This window comes from Diabrotica virgifera, chromosome 4 (genome assembly GCF_917563875.1).
Source record: "Diabrotica virgifera virgifera chromosome 4, PGI_DIABVI_V3a".
Classification (NCBI taxonomy): Eukaryota; Metazoa; Arthropoda; class Insecta; order Coleoptera; family Chrysomelidae; genus Diabrotica; species Diabrotica virgifera.
The window spans coordinates 104,245,530-104,271,478 of NC_065446.1; the positions used below are offsets into that span (position 1 = coordinate 104,245,530).

Below are 25,949 nucleotides of genomic sequence, written 5' to 3' on the forward strand. Positions count from 1 at the left end.
AGAATTTTTTTGGTCAGAAGAATGTGAAAAAGCATTCAATAAGCTTAAATCATCTCTGATGAAGCCACCGATCCTAAAATATCCAGATTTCAATAAACAATTCATCCTAACAACAGACGCATCCAACGAGAGTTGTTCAGCAATTTTAAGTCAAGATTATAACGGAATAGACCTACCTATAGCATACGCATCAAGAAGTTTTAATAAAGGAGAATGTAATAAACCTATAGTCGTTAAGGAATTACTAGCGATTCATTGGGGAATTAATCATTTTAAATGTTATTTATATGGAGCACCAACATTTTTAGTAAAAACGGATCATAAACCACTAACACATTTATTCGCAATGAAAGAACCAACTTCGAAACTTACAAGAATCAGATTAGATTTAGAGGAATACGATTTCGAAATAGAATAACATTACATCAACTAAAGAACCTATACATAGACAATACCCATATATTAGCTATAACACGAGCTCAAGCAAGAGAAAATAAGAAGGAAGCAAGGCAAACGAAGGCAGAAAGTGAACTCGCACTACAGCCAGAAGCCCCCAAACAGACAGTAAGAAAGGTACTAAATAATTTAGAGGCGCATAGACTACCAATTTTGTCTTTTGGAGCAGAACTAATCTCACCAAGGCTGAGCATTAGGGTCAAAAACAAAATAAAGTGCAGCAAGAGCATAGCCACAGGATTCAATCATTTCGATTTAAACCAAATGTTGGCACAGCTTGATAAGCTGGCGGTAGAGAATGCAGTACGTAAAGTAAAAATATACGTAAACGATATTATTTTTAAAGTGTGCACAATTGAGGAATTTATTAAACAAGGAAACAAAATATTAAAGAATGTTGAAATATACATATGTGAAGTACCAGAAACAATAGAAGAAGACAAAGAAAAACACAGGCTAATAGAAGAATATCACAATCATCCGATGTTTGGAGGACACGTAGGAAATAACAGACTAATAAAGAAGCTAAAAGCAAGATTTAGATGGAAAAATTTGGAAAAAGACGTAAGAAAATACGTTAAACAATGTCATAAATGTCAAATTAATAAACCGAAAAAAACACATGTCGAAGAATTCGTGATATCGGACACTTCTTCCAAACCATGGGACATAGTATACATAGATACGATAGGTCCATTCACTAAAAGTAACGAAGGTAATAGATACTGTATAACAATGTTATGTGAACTTACTAAATACGCGGTCAGCATACCCGCGTGTGCAATAAAGAAGCAGATACAATAGCCCGAGGAATTTTTGATCATTTCATACCAACATACGGACTCATGAAGCAAATAAGAACAGACCAAGGCACAGAATACAAAAATGAAGTAATGCAGGAATTAACAAAGCTATTAAAAATAGAGCACAACTTCTCAACGGCATACCATCCACAGTCCATTGGAAGTTGCGAAAAACTACACAGAACATTAAACGAGTACGTAAGAGCATTCATAGATGAAGACAGAGAAAATTGGGATGTGTGTTGCAGGATGTTCACATACTGCTACAATACAACCCCTAACGCGTATCATGGTTACACACCGTTTGAACTATTATATGGCAGGAAGGTTAACCTACCAGAAGACCTTACACAGGAGGTTCAACCATGTTACAATATAGATGCTTACTACAATGAGTTACGTTACAAACTACAAAGCGCACACGAGAGAGCTAGAACCTTCTTACTGAAGCACAAAAAAGAGCGACAAGAAAAGAATAAGCTCAAAGCAAACCCAAAACAATTTAAAATAGGAGACCTAGTCCTGGTAAAAAGGGAAGAGAATGGTAAGTTTGATAGTCTTTATGTAGGCCCTTTCACAATAACAGAGGTAAATAATGTTAATTGTAAGATCAGATCGGAAAACAATAAAATCAATGAAATACATAAGAATAGATTATATGCTTACAATCCGAGAACACCGTGAGTGACAAGTGAAACGGGAACAGTCTAGATAACGAACATTTTCACTTTTATTTTTTTGTATCTAATTAGTATTTATAGGAAAAATGTATATATTGTACTTCGTAAAACGCAGCAAGTAATTAGTGGTACTATTAGAAAAATTTTCTTCCTTTTCCGTAGTCAGAAAATTTTCGGGGGAAGGGGAAGATGAATTGGGATACACAGCATCTCAGTAAACATCATATTAAAAATAAACCTTTTAATAATTAAATGCCCGTGGTAATGGTTGTTTTAATAAATACGATTAACCTAGTTTTTGCATCGATGCATGCTAGTATTTGATACAAGGTCGAGTTGCAATAATATTCAGTGGGTGTTTATTAACTTAACAGTCAGCACTTTGAATCACGGTCACCTCGGCTTACCAAAACAGTAAATAAACAATAACCGACTTTAATTATATTTTTACGAGAACAGATAAATCAATTAGCAGTTGAGATTCGACGGGGGTAACATCGATTTCAAGTAAATAATATACCATCAGTTACTTTCTGTGATATATTTAACGTGTAAATAACTGTCTTAACAACGAACTATATTTACTACATCAACCCTCATAGTCGTATCCAGGGTGGCTCAGAAGGCGGGAGCCACCATAACATGTTCACCATAAATTTTTAATAAGTCAGGTGACAACACGCATCCTTGTCTAACACCTCTCTCGGTCTTGAATTGGTTTGAGAACTTATGAGTTTTTTTTTGAGAACTGGACTGGTACAGATTTATCCAGCTTACACAATCAAATGCCTTTTGGTAGTCAACGAAGCATATAATCATAGGTACTTGAAATTCTCTAGACTTTTCAATGAGTTGTCTCAGGTTCAGGATTTGTTCCCTTATTGTACCTTTACAAACCCCGCTTGTTCCTGAGGTATTTGGTAATGTAGATAGGTTTTTAATCTGTTTTTGATGATGTGTAACAAGATTTTACAAGCATGTGTTATTAGTGACAGTGTGTGGTAGTTTTCACATCTGGTAGTAGTTCTTTTTTGTGTAGCGGGATATAAATTGAGGTACACCAATCAGATTGCCATTTTCCTGAATTCCAAACAGCGACACAGATAGAATGGATATGTAATCCTTTGTCACCTAGTAACTGTAGTATTTCACATGGTATTGAATCAATGCTTGGGAATTTATTTCTCTTTAGTGATTTAATTGCATCTTTGACTTCAGCGAGTAAGACAGTAGGTTCTCTAGGGTACTCAGAGGGCCACTGATTTTCTGCTGATATCTCGTTATTTTTATATAGCTCGCCACGTTTCCAATATTTCGTTAGTATCGGTCTTTAGATTACCTTCCTTATCTATTACAGACCACGTTTGAGGTTTAAATTCTCTGGTAAGGAGTTTGATCTTCTGTAATAAATCCCTCGGTTCATTTCGACAGCCATGTTCCTCTATCTCTCTGCATATTTGAGAGATGTAATCAGCTTTGTCTTTGCGGCACTGTTTTCTGATTTCTTTCGATAACGCTCTGTATTCATCGTTTGTTCCGTATCTAGTTTTATGTTCTTTTCTGAATTGAATCACAGTCCACGTATTATCGGATATCCATGGCTTACGGCCAGTGGAAACCGCTGCCTCACAGTCTTTTGCAGCCTCGATTACCTTATCTTTGAGATAGATCCAAGTGCTCTCTGGGTCACTATCTACTTGGTCTAAATAAAGAGCTTCTTCTAGGTTTTGTTGGAAGTCACTGATTTTTGATGGATTTGGAGACATGACTTTTCTCTGGGGTCTACTTTTGGGGACTTTAAAACGAAGTCGAACGTTCAATACTAGGAGTTGATGATCGCTTCCACAGTCTGCGCCAGGATATGTTTCACAGAGACTTATTTCATTACATAAAATAATATACAGAGTGGAAAAAATACTATAAGATAATTTTTTTTTGCTTAATACGGCAGTACTTCAAATAACCAATTGAGACATTACAAGCTCCCTCATTTTTTTAGTTTATCCACATTTCTATGGTTACCATTTGAAATAACATGATTTATTAAAAATATTTTATTATATAAAAATATATTACACAAATCCTTCGTCTGTAAACTTAACATCACAAAAATTAACTTCTGGTATTACTTTAATAGCTTTGGTTAGAGTCATTCTACAATTATACTTATCCTTCTTCAAACATATCCTAACATTGGGCATCTCAAACCAATAAGTGCCACAAGAGATTCTCTCTTTCATCACATCAATGTTCTTAAAATCACCTTCGTTCCACAACGTTATTAAGTTGGTTACGATTATCACCATATTGTGTTCTTTTGCCAAATAGTGTAAAATATTGGCTGTGTAACAAAGAAATGCGTTGTTTTCTGTTTGATCCGACGATATGAAACATAGAGGAGGAAGAGAATCGATTATAACTAACTTTATCGGTTTTCCGTTGTCTACAGAATGTTTTATAAACAGAAGATATTTTAGAAACTCCGATTTTGTCGTTACTCGAAGTACTTGTATTCGGTTCATACTTGAGATAATTTCTTCCTAAAAAATTAAAATTTCCGTTATAATTTGTTGTACCGTTTCGATACTAAAGTAAATTAATTATCAAGTGTACTGAGAAGCTATACTGAGCCTATAAAAGGAATAAACAAATTCGCAAAACCTTTGAAACCATAAAATTATCAGAACTCATTATTTATGAATCAACGAAGCTTAGCAGAATTGATTGTTTTGAGAACTGTGTAAACTGTTGTAGTGTTCTAATAGTATGGTATAACTAGACCCAAACCCAGACATCCAAAGTAAAAGTTATCCTCCAACACCAAATTGTTCTATATGTATGGTCCACATAATGTTCAGAAAAAAGTTACACCATTCTGAGCGTCGGTTATGGAGGAAGGGGGAGGGGAGAATTCGGTAAATTACTAGTAGTTTTACGTTTTTCGTCAGTAGTTCTAAAGCTATGCTTTATCTTAAACAATGTTTTATACTAAAATGTTCTACATAAAATTTAAAACAAAAAAGGTCTGATACATCATTGTTATAAAATCAACGGTTTCAGAGTTACGGAGGGTGAAAAGTGGAGGTTTTCGATACTTTTTATATTTTTTGAGCGATTTATTACTGATGAAAGAAATTTTCTTTAACAGGATTGTGTTTTGCAAATAAAATTTGCTATTTCAGTGGACGATGGTATGTTAGTGATAAGCCCTTGAAGAAACGTTAACCTCACCACCCAAAATCATCATCAATTGCCCAAAAAATATAAAAAGTATCGAAAACCTCCACCTTTCACCCTCCGTAACTCTGGAACCGTTGATTTTGTAACAATTATGTATAGGACCTTTTTTGTTTTAAATTTTATGTAGAACATTTTTGTATAGAACATTGTTTGCGCTGAAGTATAGTTTTAGAAATATTGACGAAAAACGTAAAAACTACTAATTCTTCCGATTTCTCCCCCATCTCCGCCCCAAACCGGACGCTCAAAATAATGTAACTTTTTATTGAACAATATGTGGACCATATAGAACAATTTGGTGTTGGAGGAAAACTTTTACTTTAGATGTCTGGGTTAGGCCTTTTTTGGACCAATTATACTATCCGCTCCGAGCTTCGCTGGTATCGCCACCTACCTATAGGATTACTAGTATAACTTTTACCGGAAATTTTCTGGAAAGAAAAAAGTGTTGCCTATACTCTGTGAGTTTCGCTGGTATGGCTGCTATTGCCATCTAACGGTTGACTAGGGTTCCTATTTCGGCATGAATTTTAAAGAGGACAGTAGAAAAGCAAATAATAGTTGTTTCAAACTTATTATTTAATTCTTATCGTGTAATATTTACAACGTAAAGAAGTAATTGGATTGTAATCGATAATTAATAGCAGTAAGTACAGAATTTATTATTCATTATGATTATTTCCAAGATTTTGCTTATCGTTTTGACGTTTATGTTGACAACTAATATCAGAAAAAATTTATTCTGCAAAAAAGTATAATAATTTAATATAATTGTAGTATAATACTTCTTAAATATTAACTTATGAATGACAGTTAACGGCATCCTACGTTTGCTGTGATTGGTCGTTATCTTCACGCATTCAAATTTTGTTTCAGGATTGGATTGTAAAATTGAAACCGTCAAAATTCGAGAGTGGGCTAACTGATCCTTTAGCTCAAATTTGTCTACCGTTTTAAAATTAAAATTGTGTTTACTTACTGTTTTCTAATTGCATCAATCCATTTTTGTCGTTGAATCACCTTATGCTTAGCGACAGGAAAGTTGTAGAATACACAGTTACTATTGTAACCAGTATTTCGACACTCTTTAATACAACAATTTTCGTGAGACATTTAAAAGCTATAATATGCAACTCTTAATGCAGAACGTCAAAAAGCAAATTTCCAGTAAAGGTTTACAAACTTGCCACTACTGGCGCTCGCGAATTTTTAATTATCCCCTCTACCTACGAGCTCACAGCGTATACTACCTCCGTAACTTTGGAACCGTTCATTTTAGAGGGATTATGCATAGGGCCTTTTTTTATTTCAAATTTAATGTAGAACATTTTTGTATAGAAAGTTGTTCATGCTAAACCGCATAATTTTAGAAATATTGACGAAAAACGTAAAAAAATACGAATTTACCTATTTCTCCCCCCTCTCCCCACCAAACCCGACGCTCAAAAAGGTGTGACTTTTTTCTGAACGTTATGTGGACCATATAGAACAATTTGGTGTTGGAAAATAACTTTCACTTTGGATGTCTGGGTTATGCCATTTATTGGATCAATTGTATCATACTATAAAGAGTTTCTGAGATATCTTAGTGTTGTACTGGTCTCCTTACAGTGAAGCGTATTTCTTAATAACGATGGAAAAATAATCGAAAGTCTGTTCGGATTGTTACGTGGTTGGAAAATGGAGCAAGCCAAAGAGATGTGCCAAGACAATTGAATTTTATTCATTCAACTGTGCAGAGAACTTACCAACGATTTCTTGAGACCCGATCTCATCAACGGAACGGTACGGGTGCCAAAGGGAAGACAACATCAATCAGAGAAGATAGCGTTCTTACCATTCTGACGCAAATTACTAGAAAGGCTCCAAAGGCATATATGCAGCAAGACCAAGAACCAGAAATCAGCGTTTCTACTGTTCGACGAAGGTTAGGGCAATAGGGTTTGATAGCTTGCAATCCAGCAACGAGGACTTACTTACTGCTGCTTATAAAAGACGAAGATTTGCATTTGCCCGTGAACACGTCAATTGGACAATGGACGATTGGAAATAAGTATTGTTTACGGATGAGTGTAGAATATCGAATTATAGTTAAAGGTAGTCTAAATAAGAAAATAAGGTTTGCAGAAGGACTGGACAATGTTATGCTGCCTGCATTCGGTCACACTAGGTTTATTTTGATTTTTGGTGGTGGCTTAACAATGTTTTGGACAGGGTTTTTTTTTAGACACACATATGGATCTCGTATTGATTTGAGAGGGGTGCATTAACAGCAGACAGATACAACGGAGATCCTACTACATCATGGGATGCCATATAGGTACTGGGTTTATTGGCAATGGTGTTCTACTAATGCAAGATAAAATAACCTTCGTTCCACAAAGTTATTAAGTTGGTTACGATTATTACCACGTTCCACAAAGTTACTAAGTTGGTTACGATTATTATTGACATAGAGGAGGTTTTGGGGGTTTACTTGGATGCAGGACTATGTTGGAAAGCCCTTGTTGATTTTTCTGATTAGAAGACTTTCTGAGTGTGTATCTCAGTTCACTTTACAAGAGGCCTATTTTACACTGTGTCATTCACACATCACCTATGCAATTTTTACATGGGGTCACAGTTCTGGAGCCAAATATGTCTTTTGTATTCAGAGAAGAATAGTAAGGATAATTGCTGGCCTGTCTTATCAGAAAGAATGTCGGCAAGCATTTGTTGCACTGCACATACTAACTCTGCCTTCGCTATTTATTCTAGAGAGTATTGTTCATGTAAAACAAAATATAGATTGTCATCGAAGACATGAGGATGTACACCGATATGAAACCTGAAACCAGGAATAAGCAAGCTTTAATACTGCCCTACACCAGGCTCCAAAGAAGTAGAGACGGACCAAACTCTTATGGTGTAACATTTTACAATAAGTTGCCTACTGAAATTACTGAATTGCCAATTTTACAATTTAGAAAATCACTAAATAATTTTATCATAAGTCAAGCTTTTTACAGCAGTGATGAATTTTTAAATTTTAACTTTAATGTTTGGAACTGGGTTGTGAATTGTTGAATTGTACTTTGTTTATTCTTAGGAACCCAAAAATTGTTTGTCTTAATTAATGTATAGACCAGTAAGGATCTGCGAAAAAACGTCTATTTTTGGATGTGACAGGTGGCATTCGGATTCTTGCAGATAAAGTTAGGTGGTGACACCTTCAGTAATAATAATTGACTTACGTTCCTTCTCAAATATGCCCGGAACATTAATAAAAAAATTAAAATATTTAAAAATTTCGAAAAACATCGATTTTCTTCTGCTTTCTTTGCTTATAACTTTAAAACGATTCGTTTTGGAACAAAGTCGTACAGAAATAAAATAAAGATAATTGAATTTTGTATGATATACGACTGGTAAAAAATGTCTTAAGGTATTACCTTTTCTGCAATATAGCAATAAATACAAAATAAGGGGGCAAAATAAGTCTGTTGTTATTCAATATTTTTTAACCACTTTGGTGGCACTTAGAACCTTAGTAATTCTCTTAGGAAATTCTTTGTAACATACTTAAATCGTGTACCAAATTTCATTAAAATCGACCTAATAAATTTTGCATAATAAATTTGCAATCTAAATGTTTTTAAAACAGTTCAAATTTTTTAAAATCTTTCTGAACAAAAAGTAGACCATTTAGAAGTTGGCTAATTTTTTTACATATAAAGAGGTGCTCTACCTGTCTAATACACTTTACAGAATTAAAATCGGATTATTTAAGGGGCCCCAGCAATGTTTTAAATTTATAAACAATTTTTTGGCTTATAAACACATAGCTTTGTTTAATAATAAAAAAATTAATTTTTAGCAATGCAAATAATTAAAACCGGTATAATTTGACTTAAACTTTCAAATGCTGTCAACAGAATTGCTATTTTATTTTTTAATCAAACGTTATTCGCGTTCAAAAATTGCAATTTCTCGATTTTTTTAAAGTTCCACCGCGTTTATCTCGAAAACTATGCATCCTACGAAAAAGCTTGTAAAAACATTTTTTGCTTAGAATTACCCAAGAAATACAAAAAAATGTTTTATTTTGCGAAAAATCGATTTTATGTAATTCCTCAAGTTCTTTGTTTATAACAATCTTGTCGACATCCGGATCAACTGTTACCCAAAAAATTCGTGTTCTACAGGTCAAAATACATAAAAAAAAACTTGGGTAAGTCCATCTAAATAAAGGAGCCCGTAGCACCCCCTCCTGGCCACAGCACTAATTTGTTTATAAGCCAAAAAATTGTTTATAACTTTAAAACATTGCTGAGGCTGCTTAAATAATCCGATTTCAATTCTGTAAAGTGCATTAGATAGGTGGAGTACTTCTTTATATGTAAAAAAATTGACAAATCTTTGTATGTTCTAGTTTTTGTTGTGCAAGATTTTGAAAAATTTTAATTTTTTAAAAAAGTTTAGATTGCAAAATTATTATGCAAAATCTAGTAAGTCAATTTTAATGAAATTTGGTGTACGGTTTTAGCACATTACAAAAATTTTCTAAGCGAATTAGGAAGGTTCCAAGTGTAACCTAAGTGATGGAAAATCATTGAATAAGGACAGGCTTGTTTTGCCCCCTGATTTTATATTTATTGCTATTTTGAAGCAAGGGTGACAAATTAAGACATTTTTAACCAATCGCATCTGATAGAAAATTTAATTATCTTTGTTTTATTCCTATAGGACTTTGTTCTAAAATGAATAGTTTTTAAGTTATAAGCAAAAAAAAGTAGAAAAAAAACGAAATTTTTTGAAATTTTTAAATATTTTATTTTCTTTATTAATGTTCCGGGCATATTTGAGACGGAGCATAAATCAATTATTATTAACGAAGTTATCACCCAACTTTATCCGCAAAAATCTGAATGCCACCTCTCACATCCACCTAAAAACAGATCCTTACTGGTCTATTGTGTATTATTTCATATTATGCTTTGTGTTTTTATATTTGTATTTTATATCTGTGAAGCAAAGTTGTACACTATTTTTTGACGTATGGAAGTACTTTTGTATATTAACATGAATAAATGACTTAATTTGACTTGACTCGAAGAGGAAGAGAGTCGATTATAACCAACTTTATCGGTTTCCCGTTGTCTACAGAGTGTTTTATAAACAGAAGATATTTTAGAAAATCCGACTTTGTTGTTACTCGAAGTACTTGTATTCGGTTCATACTTGCGATCTTCAGAAGCTACCGAGAAAAGCAGTGGTGTTATTAACAGTAATATACAACAGCATACCTACTACGTCTTCGCTACTTTCCGATACAATGGAAATTAGCTCAAGTTACTATGATTCCGAAACCTGGTAAACCCGCAACACCAGCAAATTCATATCGACCTATATAATAAGCCTACTCCCAATAATGTCGAAAGTATTAGAACGGCTGCTATTACATAAAATCGAGCAAGTTGTCCCCATAAACGAAATTATACCACAACACCAATTCGGATTTAGACGTGAACACTCAACCATCCAACAATGCCACAGAATAGTAAATATAATTAAAACAACTCTCGAAGAGAAAAAGTTTTGCGATGGAGTGTTTCTCGATATACAACAGGCATTTGATAGGGTATACGGTGGCCTGGTGGACATAACACGTCACAAACAAAGAGGTTCTAAGAAAGATGATTAAAGAAATGGAAATCTTAAATATCATCAAAACAAGAAAATTGGAATACCTCGGATATAAACTGCGCGTCATAGAAGTTTCGTATCTCCTAAACCTGCTGTTGTCCGATTTAAATGATTTTTTTAAATATCTCATAGCCTTATTCTTTGTCAATATCCCTGTAATAATATTTTTGCTAAACAGGTAAATTTTCATTTTATACCGGGTGTACGAATCAAACTGTGTTTTTTTCTCAAAGTTCGCAACACCCTGTGGAATATCCTAGAATTTATAAAATACTGAAATTAAAACCCAACTATAGCCTCAGGTTTTTTCAACATTTTGTTTTTTGATTCACTCGCTTATGTTGGATAATACAAAAGTTAGGTACTTTAACAATTAGCCATGTTCTTATTCAGTACAGGGTGTTTCTAAACAAGTGCGACAAACTTTAAGGGGTAATTCTGCATTAAACAATAATGGCAGTTTGCTTTATAATCGTATGTCCGCAAATGCTTCGTTTGCGAGATACGGGATGTTGAATTTTTTCGTACAAACTAACGATTTATTTATTGCTTTAAAACTGGTTGAGATATGCAAATGGAATTTGGTGGGTTTTAAGACGTAGTTATTGCACATTTTTTGACATACAATTAAGAATTTTATTGGCGTGCATACGGGTAATATGATCGGTCATATTACCCGTATGCACGCCAATAGTGAATATAATATTCTTGATTGCAAGTCAAAAAATTCGCAATAACTATCTCTTAGAACCTACCAAATTTCATTTGCATATCTCAACCGGTTTTAGGGCAATAAAATAAATCGTCAGTTTGTAAAAAAAATTCAACATCCCGTATCTCGTAAACGAAGCATTTGCGGACATAAGTTTATAAATCAAACGGTCATTATTTTTTCATGCAGAATTGCCCCTTAAAGTTTGTCGCACTTATTTACAAACAACCTATACTGATGAAGAACATGACTAGTTGTTAAAGTACATAACTTTTGTATTATCTAACATAAGAGAATGAATCAAAAAACAAAATGTTCAGAAAATCTGAGGCTATAGTCGGGATTTAATTTCAGTATGTTATAAAGACTAGAATATTCCACAGGGTGTTGCGAACTTTGAGAAAAAAACACAGTTTGATTCGTACACCCGGTATACAATGAAAATTTAACTGTTTAGCAAAAATATTATTACAAGGATATTGACAAAGAATAAGGCTATAACATATTCAAAAAATCACTTAAATCGGACAACAGGTTAAGGAGATACGCGACATCAAAAATGATCCATTTTTAGGGTGCCCGTTTTCTATGACGCGCAGTGTATTACATGTTGAGAGAGATAGGTACAACTTTCTCCAATTAATCATGCAGGGAAAGATTCAAGGAAAAAGATGCATAGGGAGACGCAGAATATCGTGGCTGCGCAACCTGAGAGAATGGTACGGATGTACATCAAATGAACTTTCAGAGCAGCCGTCTCTAAAGTCCGAATAGCTATGATGATTGCCGACCTCCGTCGCGGAGATGGCACTTAAAGACGAGCTGAATTAAAAACAAACCTACTCTATTTAAATTTGTCAACATTTGCTTCAATTTCGTTCCTAAGAAGTCGTATTTTGTATCCAGGTATACAATATCACTGTTGGCCTTTGTTGCAATGTTTTTTAAAACTGTTAAACAAAATAAAGTCTTTCCAGAAGCAGGCAAGCCACATATTTCATAAATATTTCCGGTAAATAACCCTCCTTCTAATAAGATATCCAACCTAAAATTGATTTTGCAGATTCATTGGCTTGTTCTAATAAAATGTTTCACTTATCGCTCATCCGGAAGAGAAATGTCCCAACTCAAAAATCAACTTGTTTCAGGAGAGACCAAAATGTATTTTTTAGATCTTAATTTAACTGTAAGTTTTAAATGGTAACTGCTAAAATTTATAAAGTAAAAAAGACTTGCGAAGAATATGGATAAGTGATTGTTTCTAATGGTGTAAGAAGCAAAAAAAAAATAAAAACTATATCTGATTTAACAAAAAAAAAAAGATCAACATTTCGAGTTATGTCACTTTTCTTTTAAAATATTGGTAATACATTGGTTTTTAAATATTAACGAAAAATCCCTAGGACACTTCTCGAAATACAACGGTTTTCTTGATAACCAGATGTAACGATACATTTACTTCGAACGTCAGATCAGAACTGAAAAGTGTCATTGTAAAATTATTCATTGTACCGTCAAATGAATAATGACACTACCACCATCTAAGAATTTGGAAGTAAACATCTATGTGCCAATTTTTTTTTTTTTTTGGTAAAAGTATAAGATTTTTGGAGTCAATGGACCGTGATAGTGTGACGTCAAAACGTCAAAATTTTTCCAAACACGCTGTGTCTAGGGTATACGCTAACGTGTACGCAAATAAAAAAGTTAGGTAGAATGGGTAGAATTAAAGATCATAACAAATATTTTTCTCTCAAACAAACACTAAACATATCAAAATAGCGTGTATCAAAATATACAGTCACTGCCCACGCTAAATAGTCACTAGCTTGATGAAGTTTAACTTCTTTATTTGCGTACATTTTAGCGTGTACCTAGACACAACGTGTTTGGAAAACTTTTTTTGACGTTTTGACGTCACGACTATCGCGGTCTATTTAACAAGATAACTGGAATTATGCATTTTTTGAGTCGTGTCACTTTTCTTTCAGATAAGCGGTATGTATATATACTGTATTTATTTATTTATTTATTGACGGGGTACCACCCAATTAACTACCGGGTGGACCAAAAGTCAGTTAACGCTATCAAAAGAAGTCACGAGCAAGTTTGCGGCGTCTCCAAGTAAATATATCATGCTCTGTGAAGGGCCTTGCAAATAATCGCAGTTACAAGCTATTTGATATTTTCAGCAAGACGGTGCACTGCCTCGCCTCATTACGGATTGCAAGTTCGTAAGTTTCTAAATGGCCAGTTTAGTGATTAAATAGGGAGAAGAGACACAATTGAGTGGTCCGAGCGTTCGCCAGATTTGACGCCCTGTGATTTTGCCTTGTGGGAAGTACTTAAAGATAAAGTTTTTGACAATTTGAAGTTCTCCGTGCTAACTTGGAAGTCTGTAGAAAAAGACTTGTTTTACTTTGTATAATAAGCGTTGCCAAAAATGTATTGATGAAGGTGGTTTACATTTTGAACATAAAATGTAAAGCATGCACTTCTTTGTACCTACTTATATTTACAATAAACGTTTTTTACTTCAGCTATTTTTGCTTTTATTAATATACAAAACGGTTAACTGACTTTTGGTCCACCCGGTATATATACATAAAATATTACAATTGTTATCTAGTGATACATTACTTAAACAAAAATATAGTGAATATGACAAAAATTGGCGATGCAGCCATATAGAAAAAAACAAATATTAAAATAAGATTAATAGTTATTTATGATATAAGTGTTAAAAGTACACGTTTAAGGCACGCATGTGAAAGTTTGCAGAATGAGCGGAAGCGAGTTCTGCAATTCACATGAGTGCCTTAAAAATGTACTTTTTAACACGCATATCATACAATATTTTTTCTACAAACGTAATTACAGGACAATATCTACAAAAACTTTTACTTGAACTTGACTGACATTCCAATTTTAGATTTTTTTATGACATTACATCAAAATTGCATATACGGTCAATACGAACTGCAGTGCCTTAAAATTTTTTTAAAATACTAGTGCCTTAAAGTAGCATTTTTAACGCTCGTATGGAGTGCTAAAAATTGCATTTTTAACACGGTTGTAGAAAAAATAAGATAAATCACATAATAAATATAAATAAATTACAAACATTTTTTTACACACTGTGTATAAATGTTTTCAGAAGCACACAGCAACAAATCGAAGTCTATTCTATTTCCATTTAGAATGATTCTACTCAGTGGAGAATGCCTACAAAAGTTGCAGTGATGAAATTTAATTGCAAAATTTTGAGATGATCTAGTGACTCTAGAGGGAACATTAAAATGAATTAGAGACAGTAGATTATTACAATTCATTTTAGAATTCAATAGTTTATGTAGAAACAAAACAACAGCATAAATCCGTCTAGAACATAGCTTAGGAAGGTTTAATGTATTTCTAATTTCTGAGTAGAAATGGTCACTTAAAGGTTTGTGTAATTTAAAACTTAAATAGCTAATGAATTTATTTTGAACTTTTTCAAGCTTGGCTATATAGAGTTCATAAGTGGGTGACCAAACCACTGAGCAATACTCAAGAACAGATCTAACTAGGGAAACATATATCAGTCTGATGGAATTAACGTTATGCAAACATCTAGAAGTTCTGATAATGAAGCCTAACATTTTAAATGCCTGGTTATTCACATAATCAAAATGAACACAAAAATTTAGTTTGGAATCTAATTGAACACCTAGATCTCTCACAGTTGAAACAGCCTTCAGTGGTTCTTCAGCTAATTTGTAATTATAAAAGAGGTTGTTAATTCTTCTACAGAAACTAATAAAGTGACATTTTCCAACATGAATGCTCATTTGGTTCAATTTGCACCATGCCATAATTTTATTAATATCGATTTGAAGTATTTCACAATCTGATATGGATTCGATAATTCTAAAGATTTTTAAATCGTCAGCAAATAGGTAGCAGAAATTTAGAGTTAATTTGAGATTTAATGTCATTAACAAATATGTTAAAAAGGAAAGGCCCTAAGTGGCTTCCTTGTGGAACACCAGATGTTACGGAAATGTCACTAGATTGAAAGTGTTTTATCTTAACAAACTGTATTCTGCTAGTTAGCAGATCTTGGATCTGCTTATTGAACCTGATTTATGAATAGGAACAATAAAACTAGATTTCCACAAACTTGGACAAATACCTGAATCAAATGAAAGAGAAAACAGCAAATTTAAGGGACGGGTTAAAGTACATCTACATTTTTTTAATAGTATGGGTAGAATTTCATCTGGTCCAGAACCCTTATAAATGTCTAAATTGGCTAATTTTTCAAATATGATTTCAATAGATACATTACAGGAATTTAGACTTACTGTTTTCTCATATTCTAAAATGGGCTGTATTAAATCATAATTATTAGCTCTGTAAATATTTTGAAAACATTGCGCAAAATTATTAACGATATCCGCACCACTGTCAAGCACTGTGTGTCCAAGAAACATAGTGTTTGGTATACCATTATTTTTGCGTTTGCTGTTAACCAAGTTCCAAAAGTGCTTTACGTTTGAACTAATTCTAGATTCATTTTGACTTATAGGCCAATCAAGTTAGGTTTTTTCTAGACATAACGGAAAAGACGAGGTTTGACAGTTGAAATGTGTAGTATGAGATATTACAAAAAGACTACCATCTTGGGATTCATCAATTTTTTAGTGGAACATTTTTTAAATAAACAATCAAAACGTCAAACTTAGTTTTTTGCTCATAACTTAAAAACTTGTTTATTTAGAAATTTGACGTCCACAGATAACTTTTTCAGAAAAAAAAGATACATCGAATGAGATACGCTAAATGAAAATCGGTTAATAAACAAAAAAGTTATTGCAAAACGGAAGACAAAATCACTGTTTTTGAATATTGTTAATAACAATTTTATTGTTTATTAGAATATGTTTTAATATAACTAAAATTGAGGACATTATGGTGTTTGAATGGTGTGCAAAAAATGGTCCAGATCTGTTAAATAGTTTTCGCAAAATTGAATTTGTTTATAAAATTTTTTGAAAAACGAGCTAATTTCTGAGGCTGGTCCAGTTAATATGGCTGAATGTATCTCAATAATCCGGGGCTTATTTCCTTCGTTAAGATGTATACTAACAGCGTATGAAAAAAAAAGTAAAAAAAATTACATATACGTACACAAAATTATTTGTTAATAAATAGCAGTTTTTAAGCTTATAAACAATTTCAATAATTTCGTAGAAATTAGATTAAATTAAATGGCAATAAAAAATACGGAAAGCTGGTTAAAATACACAACTTGTAAAAAAAATTTTAAGTCGTACGACCCTTGGGGTCTGAGATAGTCCCTTTTTTTGAAACAATCACTGTTACGTTAATTAACAACACTAAGATCTGAAATTAACCAATATTTTATAAGAAAAGTCAAAGTTTTTAGCAAGAAAAAATGTTAAAATTTGTTTAAACAGTAGTGTTACAAACAAAAAAATTTTGCGTTCCGACTAAAGTAAAAAATATCGGGCGTAGTCAACGGACTGAATAGTGGGCGCGGTAGGCGACCGGCAGCAACTCCTAAAATTACGTTATACCGACCACAAAAATCAACTTTAAAGTGAATAACAAATTTTCGTCATTCCTTATGTTTTCGAGGTCTCCGAATCCGAATATGGAGTTTATTTTTTTCTAGAATTAGTGGAACATGTTCAAAAATCAAATTTTATGCCAAAATGCGATAAATCAATTTTGATGATTTTTCAATTTTAACTCACTGTATTTTTGGTCGCTGTAAATATTTCCTTTTGAAAATTTTACTGTGTTATCTTTGAAGCATTTAGATAACAATGAGATTTGTCCAAAATGATTAAACATATTAAAAGAGAAGTTGTTAATTTTTAAACATTTTGTCGTCAGATTTCGTTAGTTTCATGCTTACAAAAAAAGTTGAGTGACAAACTTTTTAGTTTATAATTTTAACACAGAAATAAAATATAATTTATGAAGAAGTTTTCCAAAAAAATTTAATTTAAAATATGCAATAGGAAAAATGTTATGTGACTTTATAGACGAGCGGCACACTGGCACACCCCAAAAAAAGCTTATTTCTCGAGATACTGATACTAATTTTGGTAATAGGTACTTTATATTTTTGATGGTGCTGAAAACGAAAATTAGTTTTAGTTTTGAATTTTACGTGGGGGAACATTATCAAAATCGCAACTTTACCCTAAAAATAAAAATCACGTTTTTTGCGTTTAACTTGCTACAACTCAGTTCCATTGTAATATTTTTTTCTGAAATTTTTATAGTATATATTTCTCACCATTCTGAAGACAATGGGACCTGCTTCAATATTTCTGTCTTGCTATAAAGAAAGTTATAAATTGTTTGAAGTAAAAGGTGCAGATTATTGAATTGCAAAGTTTAATCGCAAAAGTTGAGTGACAAAATTTGAAATTTAGCTGTTCAATTAATTTTATGTTAAAATCTAGAGTACAGAGAACAAAATGTTTTATAGAAAAAAGGTGGTGTAACTTTTAATTTTAAGAAAAACGTGATTCCAAATTTATTTATTTTTAGGGTAAAATTTCGATTTTGACAATGTTTCCCCATCTAAAATACAAAATAAAACTCATTTTCGTTTTCAGCACCATCAAAAACATAAAGTAAGACCAAAATTAGCCATTCACCACAGTGTGGTTGATATCTCGAGAAATGAGCGTTTTTTTTTGGGGAATACCACTTGTCTATAAGGTCGCGTAACTTTTTTTCTGTTGAATATTTTGACTTGAAATTTTCCAGAAAACTTCTTCAGGACCTATGTTTTAATGCTGCGTTGATTAAAATTATAAACTGAACAGTTTGTCACCCAACTTTTATAAGTTAACAGAAAACTAATGAAAAATTGTTTAAACAATTTTCCGGCCGCGGTAGCTCTTGGTACCCTTTGGATTTGTTATAAGGAACTTTTTTTTGAGTAAGTTTGTACAAAAAATAAGAATCGGAATAATTTACCTAACGGGGTCGACGATACAGCCTGGACTACACACGGATTCAAAATAGAGAATAAAAAATGGCCTATACCTACCAATCGGGTTCTACTGTACCAAGTTTACTATTTTTTTTTTATCTATGGTACCACATTAAAATAATCATGTTTATCTTATTTTCATTGCAAAATTATCCAATACAAAGCAGCTAATGGGATGTATAAACCTTTTTTAAGTGGCTTTTTTATTGTCATTTTTTAAATTTATTATAAATACATAAAATGCAAGTTTCTACCAAAATATATAAATATAATATTAAGCTTCAAATCCGGTATACTGTCAATGTTAAAAATGGGCTGCAACGGTCTAGTGCTAGCGAATGGTAGTCCGCGAATTTATTCTCATTCGGCTACGCCCATTATTTTTTTTACTTTAGTCGCAACGCAAAATACTTTTTGTTTATAACACTACCGTTTTAACAATTTTTAACATTTTTTCTTGCTAAAAACTTTGTTAAAAACTTTGACTTTTCTTATAAAATATTGGTTAATTTCAGATCTTAGTGTTGTTAATTAACGTAACAGTGATTTTTTCAAAAAAAGGGGCATTTTTCAAAACAACCCTAATTTTCGTTTTCAGCACCATCAAAAATATAAAGTATTACCAAAATTAGTATCAGTATCTCGAGAAATAAGCTTTTTTGGGGTGTGCCAGTGTGCCGCTCGTCTATAAAGTCACATAACATTTTTCCTATTGCATATTTTAAATTAAATTTTTTTGGAAAACTTCTTTATGAATTATATTTTATTTCTGTGTTAGTTAAAATTATAAACTAAAAAGTTTGTCACTCAACTTTTTTTGTAAGCATGAAACTAACGAAATCTGACGACAAAATGTTTAAAAATTAACAACTTCTCTTTTAATGTGTTTAATCATTTTTTGGACAAATCTCATTGTTATCTAAATGCTTCAAAGATAGCACATTAAAATTTTCAAAAGGAAATATTTACAGCGACCAAAAATACAGTGAGTTAAAATTGAAAAATCATCAAAATTGATTTATCGCATTTTGGCATAAAATTTGATTTTTGAACATGTTCCACTAATTCTAGAAAAAAATAAACTCCATATTCGGATTCGGAGACCTCGAAAACATAAGGAATGACGAAAATTTGTTATTCACTTTAAAGTTGATTTTTGTGGTCGGTATAACGTAATTTTAGGAGTTTTTGCCGGTCGCCAACCACGCCCACTATTCAGTCAGTCGACTACGCCCGCTATGTTTTACTTTAGTCGGAACGCAAAATACTTTTTCCACCTACCTCTACCGAAAGTATACTTTTCCGGACCTGATTGTAGGGAGCCAAGTTGTACTTTTCCTCCCTAGGGAGGAAAATATTTTTCCTCCCTAGGGAGGAAAAGTAAAAGTGACGTCATGGTATTTCTTTCATGAAATATAACTTATTGGCGCCCTGTACAATATCTATTTTCTATTATTTAAGTATCTATACATTTTAACGTTTATTTAAAAATACTCTGTATTTTGCAGAATGGTAAAAAACAGTAAATTGTTATTTTGGTTTAACAATGTTTACATTAATGATTTGACTTATATTTGACAGTTGACAGTTATATTGTACCTACTTGTTAGTTTTAGTTCTAATAAATTTTGTTGGTTAGTTACATAAATAAATTAAGTAAAAATTAAAAAATGACTTGTTATTTGAGGAAGGTGGAAAAACCATATGTATAACATGGGAGTAAAGTGCCTTTTCCTCCCTTGAATGATTACTGCCCTCCGCTACGCGTCGGGCAGTAAACTTCATTCTCGGGAGGAAAAGTAGCACTTTCCTCCCTTGTTATACAAATAGCTATTTGTTTATAACACTACTCTTTAAACAATTTTTAACATTTTTTCTTGCTAAAAACTTTGTTAAAAACGTTGACTTTTCTTATAAAATATTGGTTAATTTCAGATCTTAGTGTTGTTAATTAACGTAACAGTGATTTTTTCAAAAAAAGGGGCTATCTCAGACCCCAAGGGTCGTACGACCTAAAATTTTTTTTAAAAGTTGTGTATTTTAACCAGCTTTCCGTATTTTTTATTGCCATTTAATTTGATCTAATTTCTACGAAATTATTGTAATTGTTTATAAGCTTAAAAACTGCTATTTATTAACAAATAATTTTGTATATGTATATGTAATTTTTTTTTACTTTTTTTTTCATAGGCTGTTAGTATGCATCTTAACGAAGGAAATGAGCTCCGGATTATTAAGATACATTCAGCTATATTAACTGGACTAGCCTCAGAAATTAGCTCGTTTTTCAAAAAAATTTATAAACAAATTCAATTTTGCGAAAACTATTAAACAGATCTGGACCATTTTTTGCACACCATTCAAACACCATAATGCCCTCAAGTTTAGGTATATTTAAACATATTCTAATAAACAATAAAATTGTTATTAACAATATTAAAAAACATTGATTTTGTCGTCTGTTTTGCAATAACGTTTTTGTTTATTAACCGATTTTCATTTAGCGTATCTCATTCGATGTATCTTTTTATTCTAAAAAAGTTACCTGTGAACGTCAAATCTCTAAATAAACAAGTTTTTAAGTTATGAGCACAAAACTAAGTTTGACGTTTTGATTGTTTATTTAAAAATTGTTCCACTAAAAAATTGATGAATCCCAAGATGGTAGCCCTTTTGTAATATCTCATACTACACATTTCAACTGTCAAACCTCGTCTTTTCAATTATGTCGAAAAACGGCTTATTTTTTACTAACTTGATTGGTCTATTACACAGGGTAGCGAGAAAAGTATGGAAACACAGTAATTTCTCGGAAACCGCTGGAACGATTGTTATAAATTTTAGTGGGTAAGGGTATTCTAATACGGCCGATATTACAGTGGTAATTACATTGTTGTCAAATCTTCCGTTTTTTTGGAAATCTAATGAACTTTCTTATTTTAAATGGGACACCCTGTATATTTTTTACGTTTTGAAGTCCTTAAGAAATACTGATTATTTTTTATGTTATGTTCCCTATACCTAAATGCCATAATTTCAGAGTTATTGCTACATTTATTTAAAAAAAAAATAACAAATTATACAAATTTATTTTTTTGAAACGGATATATATTATTTTAGGTCCTTTGAGTTATTGGGAACAAAAAAGGCCTTTTGTAATTTTTCTCACAAGTTGATCCTTTCCGAGTTATAAACAACTCAAAACAAAAAAATCGAAAGATGACGATTTTCTGGGTTCAAAAACATAAGTAAAAAATATTATTTTTTAAACTATGATTTGCCTAAATTCAATTTCAAACCTTATTTTATCAGATGCCGATAAGTGATTTGGTCTTATTTCATTCTAAAACATTCTTATTTAGTTGTTAATGATGCACGATAGCCCGTCCTCTCATATGAGCTTTATTAACAATTAAAAAAAAAACAATGTTTTAGAATAAAATATGCCAAAAATTCTTATATGGATCTGATAAAAAAGGATTGAGCTTGAATTTAGGTACTTCGTAATTTTAAAAATGATTTTTTTCTACGAGCGTGCAAAAATGTCTACTTTCGCGCACGCATTTAATTTAGAAAGTTTTACTTTTCCGCACGCGTGTTAATTTAGATATGTTAATATGGCCTTAAAGTAATTATAATACATGCAATAAACTAATATTTAGATATTATTTACTAATTTATTTCAAATATATCTTATTGTGTTCATGTTTTATTGAAATTAACGCGAGAATTCGATGAAATAAAATAATTTTGACATAATATTCGAAAGTCAAATCAGTAGACATGAACAGTGGTTTTGAATCGTCGTCATGCTAACCAATTATGCTGAAGCTTTGGTTTTGACAACCTTGTCAAAGAATTAATTTGTGTATGTATTTTCATATTAATTAAATTAATTGATTAAGCTTTCGTCATTTTTTAAAGACTCGTAGAAAAAATATTGTTCCTAACGCTTGCAGAAAGTCTCATTTCCGCACTCGACTGCTTGCCGAACTCCCGCTTCGCGTCGTTCAGCAAACTGCAGTCGCGTGCGGAAAAGTATGACTTTCTGCACTTGTTAGGAAAATAACTGTTTTACTTGTGTTTTTAAACCTTGAAAATCGTCATTTTTCGATTTTTTTCAGTTTTAAATTGTTTATAACCCGGAAACGACTAACTTTTGAGGAAAATTACAAAAGACCTTTTTTGTTCCCAGTGATCCAAAGAACCTAAAATAATGTCTACTTGGGCCGAAAAAATTGATTTTTATAAATTGTTAATTTTTTTTTATAAATGTAGCAGTAACTCCGAAATTATGGCATTTAGGTATAGGGAACATAACATGAAAAATAATAAGTATTTCTGAAGGTGTTCCATTTAAAATAAGAAAGTTCATTAGATTTCCAGAAAAACGGAAGTTTTTCAGACAACAATGTAATTACTATAGTATCGGCCACATTAGGACACCCCTACCCACCAAAATTTATAAAAATCGTTTGAGCGGTTTCCGAGAAATCACCGTGTTTCCATACTTTCTCGCTACCCTGTATAAATATGATTAGACCTGCTTAATTCTTTGCATTCGGTTCTCAAGGAAGAGAAGAGTAGATAATCGTCCCAAGAATTTGTTTGTTTATATATCTTATGAGCAATTTTTTTCCTAATTATTAATGATTTCAGGTCATTAATCATCCAACCAGGAAATTTGGGATTTTTTAATCTTATACTCAGTATTGAACAATTGATACCAAACTGCAATATAGAGTAGAACAGTTCCGTGGCTTCGTTAATATCCTCACAAATACCTAAAACATTCTCCCAGGAGATACTAGCAAGATACATATATTAAGAGCAACATAGTCTCCTCTCCTAAAATTGAAAGCAAAACTATCATATTGATGCTCAGGCATATTATCTTTAATAGCTAAAGAAATAGATAACGCAGGATGATAACGATCACAAGGCAATAAATAATCATTAGCAATTGCAACTGTTACATTTTCATTATCATTTGCAAGATATTGCTGTTATTGTAGAATAACTATATGCTTTATTTGGAAAATTCACATAAAAAAATAACTTATTTTATGAACAAATCAGTTGATACCTAAGATTATTTCATTCATAGGAGATTCTGACCAATAGAAAGCTACAGAAATAAAAATTAAACTGATAATTTTTGATAATATCCCGTCGTCAAGTATATTACGTCAAATGCCCTTCGTTGCTACGAAAAATACATTCAGTGACATTAATGACAATTAATGTTTTAAAAATTATAAAAGTGATGACTTTCAACCGTCAAATATTTATAACAACTGTGTGTTTAATTGTACTAATTTGTACTTACATAAATAAATTACAATAAAATTTTGGTTTTGAACAGTTTTACTCATGAAATAATTGCAACAAATTGCACTCGATCTCTAAAATTATTATCGAATTTTTGCCCTCGTGACACTTTGACATAATTAAAACTGTCAAAGTGTCACTCGGGAAACATTCGATAATTTTAGAGCTCTTGTGCAATTATTACTGAAAATCTCCAATAAAATGATAAAAGAGTCGAAAATTGACATTTTATAATCAAATATAAGTCCGGATGGAGTGAGGAGAATAGGCAGGCCCAGAACATGATTTAAGGACCAGGTAGAAGACAACTTCCGAGTATTAAGGGTACAAAATTGGCAAACCAAGGTGACGGATAGGAAGGAATGGAAACTGATTCTGGAACAGGCCAAACCCACCATGAGTTGTAGAGAGCAGAGAAACGAAGGAAAAATCACAAAAATAGGGTACCATCAGAGATTAATAGTAGAGACAATGAACTATGGAAATGGAACAAAGAAAGAGGGAAATTGGAAAAAATAAAAGAAGACATCTTAGAAAACTAGAATCAGATGCAGACGAAGATGAATCGACGAAGACGACATGGCAAGGAACACGGACACGAAAAAAGGAAAACAAAAAACAAATTAATAAAATAACAGAAGAAATGGTAAAAGCAGCAACTTGCAATATGAGAAGATCCTATAATACTATCAGGAAGGAAAGCTGAAGCATTTAATAAACGATGTTAGGAAATGTAAGTTTGATCTAGTAGCTCTACAGGAGACAAAACAGTTGGGGCAGGGTAGCCAGGAAATAGATGACTATATATTTTTCAATAGCAGAGGCAATAACAGATTGCTGGGTACAGGTTTTGTAATAAATAATAAAATTGAAAGAATTTGTTTCAGCCGTTAAAGCAATTTCGGACAGGTGTGCACTCTCAGATTAAAAGGTAAATACCAAAAGATAACATTTGTTAATATACATGCACCCTTGGAGGAAAAGGGAATAGATCTGAATGAGCAATTTTATAGCAAATTAGATGAAGTATTTGAGGCTATACCCAGGTATAGGTATGATACGAAGATCATTCTAGGAGACGCTAATGCCAAAATAGGCAGAGAAAAATATTAGTGCCCACTATAGGCAAGCACAGTTTACATCCAGAGACTAACGAAAACAGATATTTCCTGGTAGATTTTGCCAAAGAAAAGGGACTTATAATAAAAAGTAAATACCACCAACGAAAGGACATTTAATATATAAGGGAACATGGAAATCTCCAGACGGCCGTACAATCAACCAGATCGACCATGTTTTAATTGAGAAACATGAAGAAAACTGCATAACAAAGGTGAGAACATATAGAGGACTCGATATAGACTCAGACCACTATTTGGGTTGACCACCATATGGGTTGTAGAATCAATGATGATAATGAGCTTATACAATGTTTTATAAAATCTATAGCCATACCTCTCAATCCCTGTAGGAATAAGGGCAAAATTACTTATTATATTTTGATAACAATCATAGGCACTTATTGGTTTGGAATATAGCTTTAAAAGTTTCTTTCTTATGTCTAAAACTTCCTAAAACAAAGATATTAGTATAAAACCTCAGAGTGCCTATAGAATCCTTACTCTAAGTGTTAAACCTGTAACTTTTTCTATTTTTTTACTTTCACTATTTAAAAACTGAATTACAGTACTAATTTCGGCCTCATTTAGAAGTTTTAAAATGTTACAACTCAAATTATCGTGCAAACTGGAACTTAAATATTCCATAATAATTACTGTTTAAAGATTCACTCAGTTTTCACAATGGTTTTCACCTTGTTTTTGTTATTTTGTTTTTAAAATTTGAATTTCTTGAAATTTGACATTTACATTTACATCCAAATTTCCTCTTCTGTTTTATTAGGATTGAAGTAGACTGTGATTAAATGGGTTCGTAAGTCAAAAGTCATATTAATTTCGATTATTGCGTCCTCTATATCATTATCAAATACGCTACAATTTTAAATCAGGCATAATCTATAT

The 25,949-nt window shown here is 32.1% G+C and overlaps 1 protein-coding gene across 1 annotated transcript; it reads right to left on the reverse strand.

Annotated features, from left to right (window-relative positions):
• Positions 1–3,978: 3,978 nt before the first annotated feature.
• LOC126883076 (DNA repair protein RAD51 homolog 4-like) lies at positions 3,979–25,939 on the reverse strand. Its single transcript, XM_050648301.1, has 4 exons — positions 25,551–25,939; positions 25,384–25,499; positions 12,420–12,621; positions 3,979–4,479 (listed from the first exon to the last, which is right to left on the reverse strand). Exons 1-4 carry the CDS (start codon positions 25,692–25,694, stop codon positions 4,012–4,014), a joined length of 930 nt encoding a protein of 309 aa, XP_050504258.1. The 5' UTR covers positions 25,695–25,939; the 3' UTR covers positions 3,979–4,011.
• Between the last annotated feature and the right edge of the window lie 10 nt (positions 25,940–25,949).